Here is a 12,968-nt window from a genome sequence, read left to right on the forward strand (position 1 = left end):
CACCACCATGGACCACATTTGCCTCCTGCACCTATGGGTGCTCTGTGAGGGGGTGTTGGGGTGCTGCATGCCTCTGGGGATGAAGGGCAGGGACTGGGATGTGTCTGTCCCTCCCCCCATCACCCATGGTGGGGGGGTGAGACTCCGAGGGGGGGGGAATGTCTTAGCCCCTTCCCCACCTTTATCACTGTCATGAGTTCTCCAGGTCTCAGCAATGTGTTCCATATCCCCCCCCCAACTCCAATTCGCCGGGGGGTTTGGTCCTGGGTTGGGGTGGGTGTGTGATGGTATCAGTCTGGGTACCACACCCCCCTCAACCCCTGTATCTGTTTCCATGGAAACACTCGTCCGCGGGTGGGGGTGGGTGTGAGGAGCCGCCCATTGGCTGCTGATGATGTCACCCTATTTTTGGGGTGGGGGTGGGGTGACCCCACCCATTTTTGGGGTGGGGGAGGGGAGCTCCGCCCTGCGTCGCCCCGCCCCTTCCTGGTCCCCGCCCGTTTAGTGGGGGGGCCCCACCCGGCACCGCCCCGGCGCGGGGCAGCGGCGGCTGCGGGATGCATCCGGAGGAGGTGCGGAGGACGGTGAGAGCCCGGGGGGGGGTGGCACACACGGCGGGGGGGGGGGGCCGGTCTCATGGTGCGTGGGTTCTTAAAAGGGCAATGCCCGCGGGCGGGGGAAGGGGTTGGCAGCGTAAAGCCTGGGGCGGGGGAGGGGAGGAAAGGGTGGGAACCGCCCCCCCCCCCCCGCACCAGGCCTATGTGTGGTTCCCCCCCCCCCTCAATGGTCGCTTCCGGGGTGGGCCCCACCGCGCTCTTGGGAGGTCACAAGGGGGGAGGGCATGGGGGGGGGGCGACGTCGCGGCGCGCCCCGCCCCGCCCTTCCCTCCCCCCAACTCCGCTTCCCACGCCCTTTGCTCTTAAAGGGCCAAACACCCCCATCCCTAAATCCCACCCCCCATTCCCGGCTCAGTCACACACAGGGAGGAAATCCCTCCGGGAGAGCGGGATAGCGATGGGGTGTGACGACCCCCCCTCCCTCAACCCACCACTCACACCCATGGGTGGGGGTAATGTACCCCCCGCGGGGGGGTTGGGTGGGGGGGGGGGCATTAGGACCGTACAGGAGGTTTTCCCACGACTTGACAGCCCCCATCCTCAAGGTCACCCCATGGTTTTGGGGTGCCTCCATGAGGGGTTATAGGGTGGGAAGGAGGGCGTCGTTATTTATACCCCCGGGGGGGGTGTGTGTGTAAAATAAAGGGAGTATAGTGGCCTCTCAGTCCCCCCCAACCCCCCCTCCTGGGTGGGGTTTGGGTGCGTCCGGGCTGAGTACGGAAGAATTCATGTCACTGATGAATCCCCATAGGGGGGGTGAGGCTGGGTTTGAGGGGGCTGCGAGGCCGCTGCTCCCCCCCTCACTGACACATCGCACTCACTCCTCCAGCCTTGTGGGGCTTTGGGGTGCCAGGATCCCCCCAAAGTGGGGTGGGGGGGTGTAAATTGCCCTTTTGTGGGTTCCCCCCCCCCCCCCCAAAATGGGCCCGGTTGGGCTGGGGGTCCTGGTGGAGGGGGCTGTTATGTGGCTATGTGGGGGTGTTCTGGGGGGGTACCTGGTTGTGGGGTGTGTTTGGGGGGCCCTGGCTGAGAGTGGAGGTGTTTTGAAGGCTCCCTTTTTTGTAAGGGGGATGTTGTGGGGGGTCCTGGTGATTTGTGAGTGTTGGGGGGGTGCGTTTTGGGGGTCCCCGGCTTTGTGTGGGGACATTTGGGGTGCTCTTGGCTGGAGCGGGGCTGTTTGGGGGTATGTCCTTTGCTCAATGCATTTTGGGGGGTCCCAATTTGAGTATGTGGGTACCGGGGGGTGGTCCCTCATGAGACATATGTGTGGGGTGTGTTTGGAGGGTCCCTGTTCGTGTGCACGGGTCTTGGGGGCCCCCGTCTAACAGTGGGGGTGTTTTTGGGGGGTCCCTATTTGTATGTCGAGCATTTTGGGGGTCCTGGTGATTTATGAGTGTGTGGGGGGTGCGTTTTGGGGACTCCTAGCTTTATGGGGAGGTACTGGGGGGTTTCTGCTGAGGGCAGGGCTGTTGGGGGGGGTGTCCTTTACTCCGTGTATTTTGGGGGTGTCCATTTGAATACGCGGGTATTGGGGGTGTCCCTGCCTTTGTGTGTGCGCACTGGGGGGGGAGGTCTCTTTGCTGAGAGCGGGGCTGTTGCGGGGGGTGTCCTTTACTCAGCGCGTTTTGGGGGGTCTCCATTTGAATACCTGGGTATTGGGGTTGCCCCTGAACCCGAAGGGGGGGGGATCCCTGTCCCGGTGTGGGTCCGGTGCCCCCTGTCCCCGTGGGGGCTCCCCCCGCGCCGGGCGGGTGTCCGTGTGTGCAGGGCGTGTGCGCTGGGTGTGCCCGGGGAGGGGCCGGGCGGGCCGCGCGGTGCAGCCGACACTGAGCGCGGGGGGCTCTGCGGGCCCGGTCGGGGCTCGCTCGGTGCGGGCGCAGGTAGGGGCTGGGGGAGAGCTGCGGGGCTCGGGGGGGTGGTGGTGGGGTGGGAAGGAGAAGATGAGGCGCTGCGGGGGGGGGGGGTTGACCCGCGGGGCACCCCGTGGACCGGCGGCACCGCGCGGGGGGGGAGTGTGTGTGTGTCCTAAAGGGGTTGGGGTGCGCGGTGCCCCCGGTGCGTCCCGCCGGGTGCCCCCCCCCCCCCCTCCACGGCGGCAGGGCCCCTTTAAGGAGCTCCACCCCGGGCCGAGCCAGGGTGGGGCCGAGGGGCCCTTCACACCTCTCGGACCCGGAGCATGGCTCTGCCGCCGGGGGGGACAGGGGGATGAGCACCGGGGCCCCCCCGCGCCGTGAGTGCCCCCCCCATCATACACCGGGTGAAGCGGGGGGGGGGTTAACGGGTGTCGCGGCCCCTTTAAGGCGCGGGGGAGGGAGGGGAGCGCGGTGGGGCCGCCACCGCCCCGCGGGGGACACGCCCCCTCCCTCCCTGCCCCGCCCCGCCCGGCCCTGAGGGGAGGGGAGGGGCGGGGGCGCGCGCGCGCGGGGAGGGAGGGGCGGGGCCGGGCGGCGGCGGCACCACAAAGGCGCGCGAGGGGCGGGGCTTCATTTTTCCCGCCTTCGCTTCGCGGCGCGGCCGTCGTGAGGGGAGCGGGAGCCGCCATTGCTGACCCCTGGCACCGCCGTGGCTGGCACCGCTGTTGCTGACCCTGCCGTTGCTGGCCCCCCACCGCCATGCACGGCTGGGGCTCCCCTCAGTTGGGTGGGATCCCCCCGAGGTGGCCGTTCTGCCATCGCCCTGCTGTACCTTTTTCCCTGCTGCTTCACAGTGTGTGGTTCTCCTATAGGGCCGAGGGAGGACGGCGCCAGCCATGAGCTCGTCGGCGCTGCTGGCGGAGGGCCCCCTTGACCCTCCGGTGCTGCTGGCAGACATCAAGACGGAGCCCCCCGAGGAGCTGCTGGCCAGTGACTGCGGCCAGCCCCAGGCGGAGCCCGTGGATCTCTCTCTCAACAAGTCCAAGGTGGCCACAGCAGCCTCAGCACCCCCGCCGCCGCCTCCTGTCTCGGTGCAGTCCTCCCCATTGCTGGTGGCTCCTCCGCTCCCTGCTCCTGCCACCGTCTCCATCTCCCCCTCCGGTCTCAGCTCCACCTCGGCCATCCCGGCGGTCCTGTCGCCTGGCTCCATCCTGGCCTCCACGCAGGGCAGCGGTGGGCAGCAGATCCTCCACGTCATCCACACCATCCCCTCCGTCAACCTGCCCAGCAAGATGGGCAACCTGCAGACCATCCCCGTGGTGGTGCAGTCCCTCCCCGTCGTCTACACCACCATGCCCACCGATGGGGTCACCGCCATCACTGTGCCCCTCATCGGGGGGGATGGCAAGAACGCTGGGTCTGGTAAGCACATGTTGGGGGAAGCATGAAACTTTGGGGAATCCCGGACTGGTTTGTGTTGGAAGGGACCTTAAATCTCATTCCAAAGCCCTGCCACGGGCAGGGACACCTTCCACTAGAGCAGGCTGCTCCAAGCCGTGTCCAGCCTGGCCTTGAACACTGCCAGGGATGGGGCAGCCACAGCTTCTCTAGGGTGAAGTGGGGGTGTCCCACTTCATGGAGCAGCACCCCTGAAGGGGATCTGATTTTCCCCTCACCCACATTTGCCATCTCCACCCACAGCCACCCCAGGGCCCTCAGCCCCCAGCCTGTTCCCCAAGGGGACACAGGGAGGGCAGGGGACACTTGGGGCATGGCACTGCCTGCCACCCGTGCTGCTGCTGGCAGCCTGCCTGCCCTTCCCACTGCCTGCCTGCTGCCAGCGGCTCTGGTTTCAGTTCAGCTGCTTCCCCAGGCACCCTCTATTCCCTTCCCCAGCACATTCCCAGCTTCCCACCTTATCCGGAGTGGGGAGGACCTGGATCTCCCCTCTCAAGGGCAGGAGCAAGCAGCCAAAAGAAGTGCCACCCAAGTCATGCCTCCCAGTATCTGTGCCATATGGCATCTGTGGCTTTTCCATTTCCCCACTTAGTTTTTGTGGGGGGAGCAGCATTTAGGGTGCTGTGTAAGCAGAGGGGGGGTTATTCTGGTTCAGGGGTGGGGTATGTTTTGGGGTATCTCTGTTGTCTGTTCACAGCTTCACCCCCTCCCTCCTTGTTTCTCAATAGCTTTTCTTTCCCGCCCCCCACCAGTGAAAATTGACCCGGGTTCCATGTACCCCATGGACATGAACAGCGACAGCGAGGACAGCGCCTCTGAGAGTGGCCCGGCCCCTTTCCAGGACCTCCAGAGAGAGTGAGTCCCTTTGTCTGTGTACCTTCCCACCTGTCCCCCCCCTCCCTGGGCACCCCATGGGGTCTGGGGGTGCCAGGGCCGTGCTTCCATCTCTGCCTCCTCCGGCAGGCCGGTGGCGCGGGCACAGCGGGCAGAGTCCCCCGACCTGAAGAAGCGGCGCATCCATCAGTGCGACTTTGAGGGCTGCAATAAGGTCTACACCAAAAGCTCCCATCTCAAAGCTCACCGGCGGATACACACAGGTAGGGGACAGTGCCAGACACCCCCCCCCCCAGCAGGCAGGGTCAGGATCAGTGCCCCCACCTCCCTGTGGGCTGGGAGTACCTGGGGATGGGCTGGGAGGGTGATGATGGTCCTTGTGATGGAGAGGTCTTTAGGGGTGTTGGCTCCCTCTGCCTGAGCTGGGGATGGCCTTTTAGAGGGCCATTTAGCCTTTAGAGCTTTTAGAGGGTTGTGGAGGCTCTTTGGCGGTGCTGTCAAGTGCTTGGGGGGCAGTTTGGGGGGGCTCATGAGGCTTTAGGGGAGCTGGCAGCCTGTGTCAGGGGTTGGGGGGCCCTTTGGTGATGCTGGCACCCTCTGCCAGTGGCTGGGGGGGTCCTTTGCATATGCTGGCACATTTTGCCGGGGACTTGTGAGGCCCTTTGGGGTCTGGAGGACCCTTTTGGGTACTGGCACCCTCCTACAGTAGCTGTGGGGGCCCTTTGAGGGTACTGGCACCTTGTGCCAGGGGGGTTGTGGAAGCCCTTTGAGGTCACTTTGGGAGCACTGCAGGCCTTGGGGGCACTTGCGCTCTGTGCTGATTCTTTGGGAGTGCTGGGACCCAAGGCCATGTCTCGGGGACCCTCTTGCCCCCACCCTCTGCCTGGTTATGGGGCTCTCCCTTGGGTGACCCTGCTGGGACTCCCTCCTCCTTCTCTTCCCTTCTCAGCACCCTGGGTCTCTTTGCCTGGGGGGTGTTCCCTGTGCCCCCAACATGTGCTCAGCACCCCCCAGGACCCCAGGCTCTGCTGTGGGGTGCTGCTGTTCAGTCCCGGTGAGGACAGTGGGGTGCTGCCAGTAGAGTTGTATGGGGGTGCTACCATCAGCCCCATGGTGCGACAAGGTGATGCCGCAGGGGTGTGTGTGAGGTGTGCACCCCAAAGCACCGCCTCTGCTCTCGCTGGCGGCGCGGGCGTGGTGAGGTTACACCTAAAGCAGCACTTGCACAGCCGGTGGCGCCAGTGAACCGTGCTGGGCCAGCGGCAGGGCCTGCGCAGGGAAGATGAGGGGTTCGCCTGGCTCGGGAGGGCATTCCTGCCTTGCTGAGCCCTTCTCTGCTCCCCCGGTGCAGGCGAGAAGCCCTACAAATGTACCTGGGAAGGATGCACCTGGAAGTTTGCCCGCTCCGATGAGCTGACCCGGCACTTCCGCAAGCACACAGGCATCAAACCCTTCCGCTGCTCGGACTGTGACCGCAGCTTCTCCCGCTCTGACCATCTCGCCCTGCACCGCCGGCGGCACATCATGATGTGAGGAGCCCCCGTCCCCAGGGCTGGGACTGGGGGGACAGTGGTGGAAAATGGGGGTGCATCCCCCGCTGCTCTTCTGTGTGTGGTGGAAGGACTGTGGGAACGGAGAGGCTGAAGTCTGCCTGGTGGAGAGAGAACTGTGGCCGCTCCAGGAGCCCTGCCGACATGAGATGCACAATGGTGGCTTCCAGACTGATCCTCCTCCTCCTGTGCTCCTGTTTCTTCTTTTTCCTGGGCTTCTCCCCACACACAACATCCAGAGGCTCCTCCTTGGCTTCTCACCCAGGATTCACTCAGTAGTTGCCTCTAGACCTGCACATCGACCTCTTGCCCACTTCCACCTCATGTGCTTGCTGTCCTTGCCCCTCTCCCAGTCGCTGTGAGCAAAACTTGGAAGCCATGGCAAGGACAGAGGTGAGGGCTCTGCCATTGCCCCTATGCAGTAGCCTCTTTCCTGAAAGTTGCTGCCTTTCCATTCCCAACCGCTGTGTGTCCCTGTCCCAGCAGGAGAAGGGACCTGGCACGTTGCCTCTCTGCATCTCTTGGCATGTGCTGGGCTTCACCGGAGGTGCCCAGAGGCATGCAGGAACAGAAGAAGCAAGAAGGGGGAGGAAAATCCACCACAACAACCCAACGTCACCCCCAGATGAGATTGCCACCACCAAACACAAAGGGAAACTGTGCGGAACGTGGAACTGTGATTTTATGGAGTTTTAAAAGGGGTGGGATGGGGGGAGCTGCAGCATTTGGGGTTTTTTTGAAGACTGTGGAACACTTGAACCATTTCTAAGTTAAAAAGGCAGACTGTGGCCACACACTTTGCTTTTTAATGGTAATTATTATTTCTGTGGGGTGCCCCTTTCCCAGTTTCATCCCTCCCACCCCACCCCCCCCCCAAGTCTGGGAGGTATCAGGATTTGGGGTTGGAACCTTGGGGCTTTTGGGTGGTGGGAAGGGTGCTGAGGGGCCATGAGCCCCCTCTCCCAACGCAGTACCGGTGGGGCTGCTTGGGGAAGGGGGAGCTTCCCAGAAGCTCTCTTTGAGCCTGTGCCTTTGGCCTGGGGGGTGCTGGGCTGCTTGGGGGGGCGGGGGTGTGGGCACAGAGACCTACATCCCCTGAAGAGGACTCTGATGGATGCTTGGGAAACTTCCCTGCTTTCCACCTTCAAGGAATGTTCCATTGGACAGAGTTTGTCCCTGACCTCATGGTGTCCCCAACCCTTCTGGGGCTCAGCACAGCTGGAGAGTGAGTCCAGCTGTGGCTGGTCACAAGCAGTGTTCCCAGGGCTGGTTTTGTAATAACATTTATCAAGGCTGGATCAATGGGCTGAGGGCAGTTGAGGTTGAACAAAGTCAAGTGTTAGGTTCTGCACTTGAGTCATGAGAACCCAAAGCAATGCTCCAGACTTATGGAAGGGTGACTGGAAAGCTGCTCGTGGAAAAGGATCTGGGAGTGCTGATTGATGGAGCTGAACATAAGCCTGTGCTGAGGCAGCCAAGAAGCCACCAGCATCCTGGCCTGTATCAGCAGCAGTGTGGCAGCAGGGCCAGGGCAGTGATTGTGCCCCTGCGCTGGGCACTGGTGAGGCTGCACCTTGAATCCTGTGTTCAGTTCTGGGCCTCTCACTACGAGAGAGACATTGAGGTGCTGGAGCGGGGCCAGAGAAGGGCCTGAAGCACAAATGTGATGAGGAATGGCTGAAGTACCTGGGGCTTTACAGCTACCTGAAAGGAGGATGGAGCCAGGAGGAGGCTGGTCTCTGCTCCCAAGGAACAAGTGATAGGACAGAGGAAATGGCCTCAAGTTGCACCAGGATAGGTATAGGCTGCATATTGGAAACGTTTCTTCATGGAAAGAGTTGTCAAGCACTGGAACAGGCTGCCCGGAGATGTGGTGGAGTCACCATCCCTGGAGGTGTTTAACAGACGTGTAGATGTGGCACTTAGTGACATGGTTTAGTGGTGGCCTCAGCACTGCTGGGTTCATGTTGGACTCGGTGATCTTGAAGATCTTTTCCAACCTAAATGATTCTGCAGACTCTGCTTCCCCGTCCCACCATGTGTCCCCTCTCTCAAAGCCGTGCTTACCAGAGCTTCTCCTGGGGCTGCACCTTATGTTCTTCCTTCATCTTCAGCCCCAAATCCTCACAGGAAAGCAAAGGAGGCTGGGAAAACCCTTGGGATTCAGGGTCAGCCCTGCTGGTGGTCCCATAGGACCCTGCAGCCAGGGGCTTCACCTTCACTCCAAGCCCTGGGGCAGGTGTGTGTGTATGTTTCTGTTTTCTATTTGGTTGTTAAACCCCAAACAAGGGATTTTGAACTCTTGATCTGTGATATTTATACAAAACTCTTTGAGGTCTTTTCTACACAGGAATAACATTGAAAGTAGCCGAGTTCCTCTGTGTGTGTCTTGCTTTGCTGCAGCTGTGGGGTGGGGAGAGGGACCAGGGCATGGTGAGGGCCGTGGGGCTCTCCTGCCTCTTCCGTGCCAGGAGGAGAGGGGCTGAGCTCAGCAAAACGATGGTTTCTTGGGCTGGTTTTCCCAGAAACTGAAGAGATTTCAGAGCTGTGGAAAAAACGTGGATTTTCCTTCCTTTTGAACATCTCCAGTGGGATATTCACTGGCCATGGCGTGTGTTTGGCTTCAGCAGTTACCTGTGTGATGCAGAGGGCTCCCTTGAGGTGAGACCCCAACCTGGCTCCTGAGGTGAGGAAAGGCGATGACAATCCCCTTTGAGGTGGTGGTAAAGGGCTTGGTGGTCCCACACCACACCGGGACAGGGAGAGGTGCTAAACACCCCCTGGAATCCTGCTGTGGCTCCTCCTGTGATCCACCAGCTTGTTAAAATGGTCGTTTAGAAGGCAAAAATGGCATTTTAAAAGGCAAAAGTTGCATTTTTTAACACAAAAATGACTTAAAGTGGCTCAGCTGAATATTCCCCAAGTATCTGGGAGGAGATGATGGTTTTCCAGGGAGACATGTTGCTCCAGAGCCACTGTGGAAGTGGCTTGAGCAGACTGGCTGCTTTCCTGGTGGCTGCTTCAGTTTGCCGTTGGAGGAACAAAGTGCAACAGCAACAAGAAGAGGCAAAAAGAAAACCCCCAAAGCAACCCATGGTAAGGGTGTTTGTTGGGTGAGGTTTTGGCCTTTGCAGCTCAGTCCTGGGTCTGTTTGTGCCTGTGTTGTAGGGGAGCCCTATGATGAGGCTGGAGCAGAGATCCAGGAATCCTTGCTCGCTGGTGTTGGAGCACCAGGGCACTGTTTCCATAGGGAAACACCTTCCTGTGAGTGAAAATCTTCTGGCAAAGGTGTCTTGGAAGTGTTCGGCTTCGGCTCTGCAGTGTCCTATGCTGGTTTTCTCTCCCACGTTACCAAAGGGAACAAGGGAAGTCGGGTGTTCCCATGTGGGGATGCTGCTGGTGATGAGTGCTGAGACCTGGTGGGAGAGAACTTGCTGCGCTGATGATGGAACACCTCCGGGTGGCACACAGCACCCATGTGTCCCCATGTCACCCCTCCCAGCCACCGCTTTGTCTTACCCCAGAGAGGAAACCTGAGTGGCAACTGGCATAGAGCCACAGCCTGGTTTGGGTTGGAAGGGATCTTAAAGCTCATCCAGTTCCAACCCCTGCCACAGGCAGGGACACCTTCCACTAGAGCAGCTTGCTCTGAGCCCTGTCCAGCCTGGCCTTGAACACTGCCAGGGATGGGGCAGCCACAGCTTTTGCCCAAGATCTCATCTCAGTCTCCTCTGGCAGTGAATGTTCACCCTGGTTTTGGGGGAGATGGGAGTGTCTCTGCCACCCCCCAATTCATGCAGAGCTGCTTCCTCACTCATTGTGGCCTGGGGACATCCTGCAGTATCTGGGGTGATGCTCTTGTACCCCTCTAAGCCAGCCCTGCCCTGAACTTGCACCACTGCCAGATGAGCTGTTCTTATGCAGTGTTACTCCTGAGGTGAGCAAACATCTCTCCTGCTGGCCCTTGGCCTTGCCATCACTGATGGGTGAGTTGGGAAGCCCCTGGACCACTGCTCCCCACCCTGCACCCCTTCATGTCTCCTGCCCCCCATGCTCTGTCTGGCTCTGATTTCATCCCCTTCATCTTTTCTCCTGCTTCTAGGAGACCTTTGGGGTGCTGGACCTCAGCATCCACCGTTCCCTCAGCAGGACACAGCCGTACAGGGGGTAGGCAGGGGTGAAGCCCCCAGGTCTTTGGAGTTGTGGGGTCATGCATGTTGGGGTCACACATGTGGCAGAGGGACATGAGTCCTCTCTCCAGCACGAGCATCACTCTGCTGTTGAAGAAGATGCTGAGGTCCTGCTGGGAGGGCAGTGGGGTGCTAACCCCTCCCATGGGCTGATTCCATCACCCCCAACTCCTGAGCCCAGGAGCCCATTTCAGCCTCATCCCTCTCTTTGCTCCAGGATCACCCGAGGTCCCTCCGCATGGTTTCTTGTCCCTGTCCCACTCCCCTTGTGCCAGGCAGGAGGTGCCGGGGGCCTCCTGCCTGCTCCCGGCACTGCTCAGACTGGTTTAGCAAGTGGATGGGGCGGCTGCTCTGCCTTTGAAGGGCTCCCAGGAAGGGTTTGATGGCTGGAAACCTCCCGAGGAGCAGAAAGGGAAAGACAGAAATGGGTGGTTTTGGGTTTCGGGTTGGGGGGGGGGGGAGCAGAGGCGGCTCCGGCGGCTTTGTAGACCTTTGTTTCGTGGAGGTGATGGTGAAAGGGAAGCGGAGGGGGTGTCCCCCTTCCCTGCCAAGTGAGTATCTCACACCAGGCTCTTGACCAGCACCGAGGCTGAGCCGGGAGCTCCTGGCCCACATCTGGTGTGGCCTGACCCCAGGGAGGCAGATTCAGAGGGGACTTGGGGATGTCCATCATGGGGCAGCGAGAGGTGGGTGCTCCAGCCACTGCTTCAGGGTGGATGGATGAGTCTGGGGGTCAGCAGGGTGAGGAGAAGCTGCTGCAGGGGGAAAGCAAAGGCTCAGTGACCCCCTGGCAGGGTCTGGGCTCTGTTCCCCTGCCCCGCGTACCTGCCACCACCTCCTTGGTGGGACCATGGGCTGTCACCCATGCTGGGTGGCTCCTGGGGGGTCTCCTGTGGCCCAGTCCAGTGGTGGCTGGTGAGGTTTGAGGATGGGTGTGAGCCCCTGGTGCTCTGCTGGCGCTGCCGGGATGGCCTGGGAGGTGGAATGGTTTGGGAGGTGGCATCCAAGATGTATTTCCCACCCTGATCTGGATCTCCTCAAAGCTCGGAGCCTTTCTTGCCTTTTAGCTCAAGTCTCTGCAGCTCAGCCCAGGGCTTCACCTCCTGCTCCTGCACCTGCTAAGAGGAGGACTGGGGTGTCCTTCCTCATTCCCATAAACCCACACAATGCTGGAAAGGGGGATCGGGGCCTTCACCCCAAACCCCCTTCTGCATCTTGGTATCAGCTTCCCTGTGTAGAAGGGGACTCTGTACCCCAGGAATAACTGGTTGTGTGGCTGGGATTGCTGCTGTGATCACTCTAGCTCAAGCAGGACATGCTGTGTTTGGTGGTTTGTGGCATGTGGGGACAGAATAGGACCTTCGGCCAGCGCCGGTTGAGGGACGTGGTGTGTCTGGCGGTGCTGATAGAGTCGAGGCTGTTTCCCTTCCTGTGGGGCTGGTGGCAGATAAGGATGCTGAGGATGGCTTTGGCCCATCCCTGGGAAGAGAAGCTGCTGCACCTCAGGAAATCATTGCCAGGTTGATCTCCGTTGGGTATGAAGTCCCTGTGTGTTCCCTGCACTTGCTGGGGTGTCAGCAATCCCATGGGAATAGGCTTTCCCCTTCCTGGGCAGGAGCCCAGCTCCCCTCCTTTTGGCTGGGGGTGGGTAGAGCAGCCTTAGCCCTCTACTTCACCCTTTTTTGTCGGTTCTAAAGTCCCCTGAAGGTGCTGGGCACGTCCTGGACGGGGGTGACAGCAGCATCCCCCCTGCAAGGGCACAGCCTCTGTGGGATCCTGCCTGGGAAGCACTGGGATGTGGGAATGGGGGATCTGAGGGCTGCTTGGGGGGAATGAGCATGGAGGGGGAGAGAAGGCTGGGCTTTTACGTAGCCTGACACGGTGCAGTTTCTCGGAAAGGAGGACATTGGGGTTGGATGTGTCCAGGGAAGAAATAGCTTCCTATTTATTCATCTGTTTTAGTGTGATGATATAGATGCTCAAACTGTGATGATCTCCCCAAAAAAGTGTTTTTATTCCCCTGTTGCTCTGGCTTTTTCCCTCTCTTTCATAAAGAGAAACCCAAACACAGTCCTCAGTTTCTCCATAGGGGCCAAGCTGGAAAACACTCATATCTGAACCTTTTAAACTTGTTTGTTGTTGGGTTTTGGTTGTTCCCCAACAAGATTCATCCCTTTTCCCCCTTTACTTTTAATTTATTTCATTTTGATTTAATTTAATTAATCTATTTATTTTTGATCTTCCTGTTTTCTCCGCTGGGAATCAGAGGTGTGAGCAAACAGGAATCTCCTTGTCCCTAAACCCCAGTTTTCATGCAAAATTCAGACATTCATTGGAAAAGCATTTTCTCATAAAAAAAACCCCAAATCCACTGTTTTTAAGACCTAACCCAACCCCTCGTTTCCATGCGAGCGCTCGATGGTTTCACTGAGCTGGGTTGCTCTGCCTCCATCCCAGCCGTGCTGG

General features: G+C 60.0%; 1 protein-coding gene across 3 annotated transcripts; it reads left to right on the forward strand.

Annotated features, from left to right (window-relative positions):
• Window positions 1-524: 524 nt before the first annotated feature.
• KLF8 (KLF transcription factor 8) lies at window positions 525-7,096 on the forward strand. 3 transcript variants are annotated; one of them, XR_013957586.1, is made up of 6 exons: window positions 525-584; window positions 3,343-3,892; window positions 4,657-4,783; window positions 4,892-5,025; window positions 6,114-6,705; window positions 6,799-7,096. XR_013957586.1 is itself a non-coding variant. In XM_080625096.1 (5 exons), the coding sequence occupies exons 1-5, from the start codon at window positions 558-560 to the stop codon at window positions 6,293-6,295; spliced, it is 1,020 nt and encodes a 339-aa protein (XP_080481222.1). In that variant the 5' UTR covers window positions 525-557; the 3' UTR covers window positions 6,296-7,096. The 3 variants fall into 3 exon arrangements, 2 of the variants coding, with proteins under 2 accessions (XP_080481222.1, XP_080481223.1); XM_080625096.1 differs by having other exon boundaries at window positions 6,114-7,096; XM_080625097.1 differs by having other exon boundaries at window positions 4,681-4,783; window positions 6,114-7,096.
• The last annotated feature ends 5,872 nt before the right edge of the window (window positions 7,097-12,968 follow it).

The sequence above is a fragment of the Psittacula echo genome (assembly GCF_963264785.1).
Source record: "Psittacula echo genome assembly, chromosome: 8".
NCBI lineage: Eukaryota > Metazoa > Chordata > Aves > Psittaciformes > Psittacidae > Psittacula > Psittacula echo.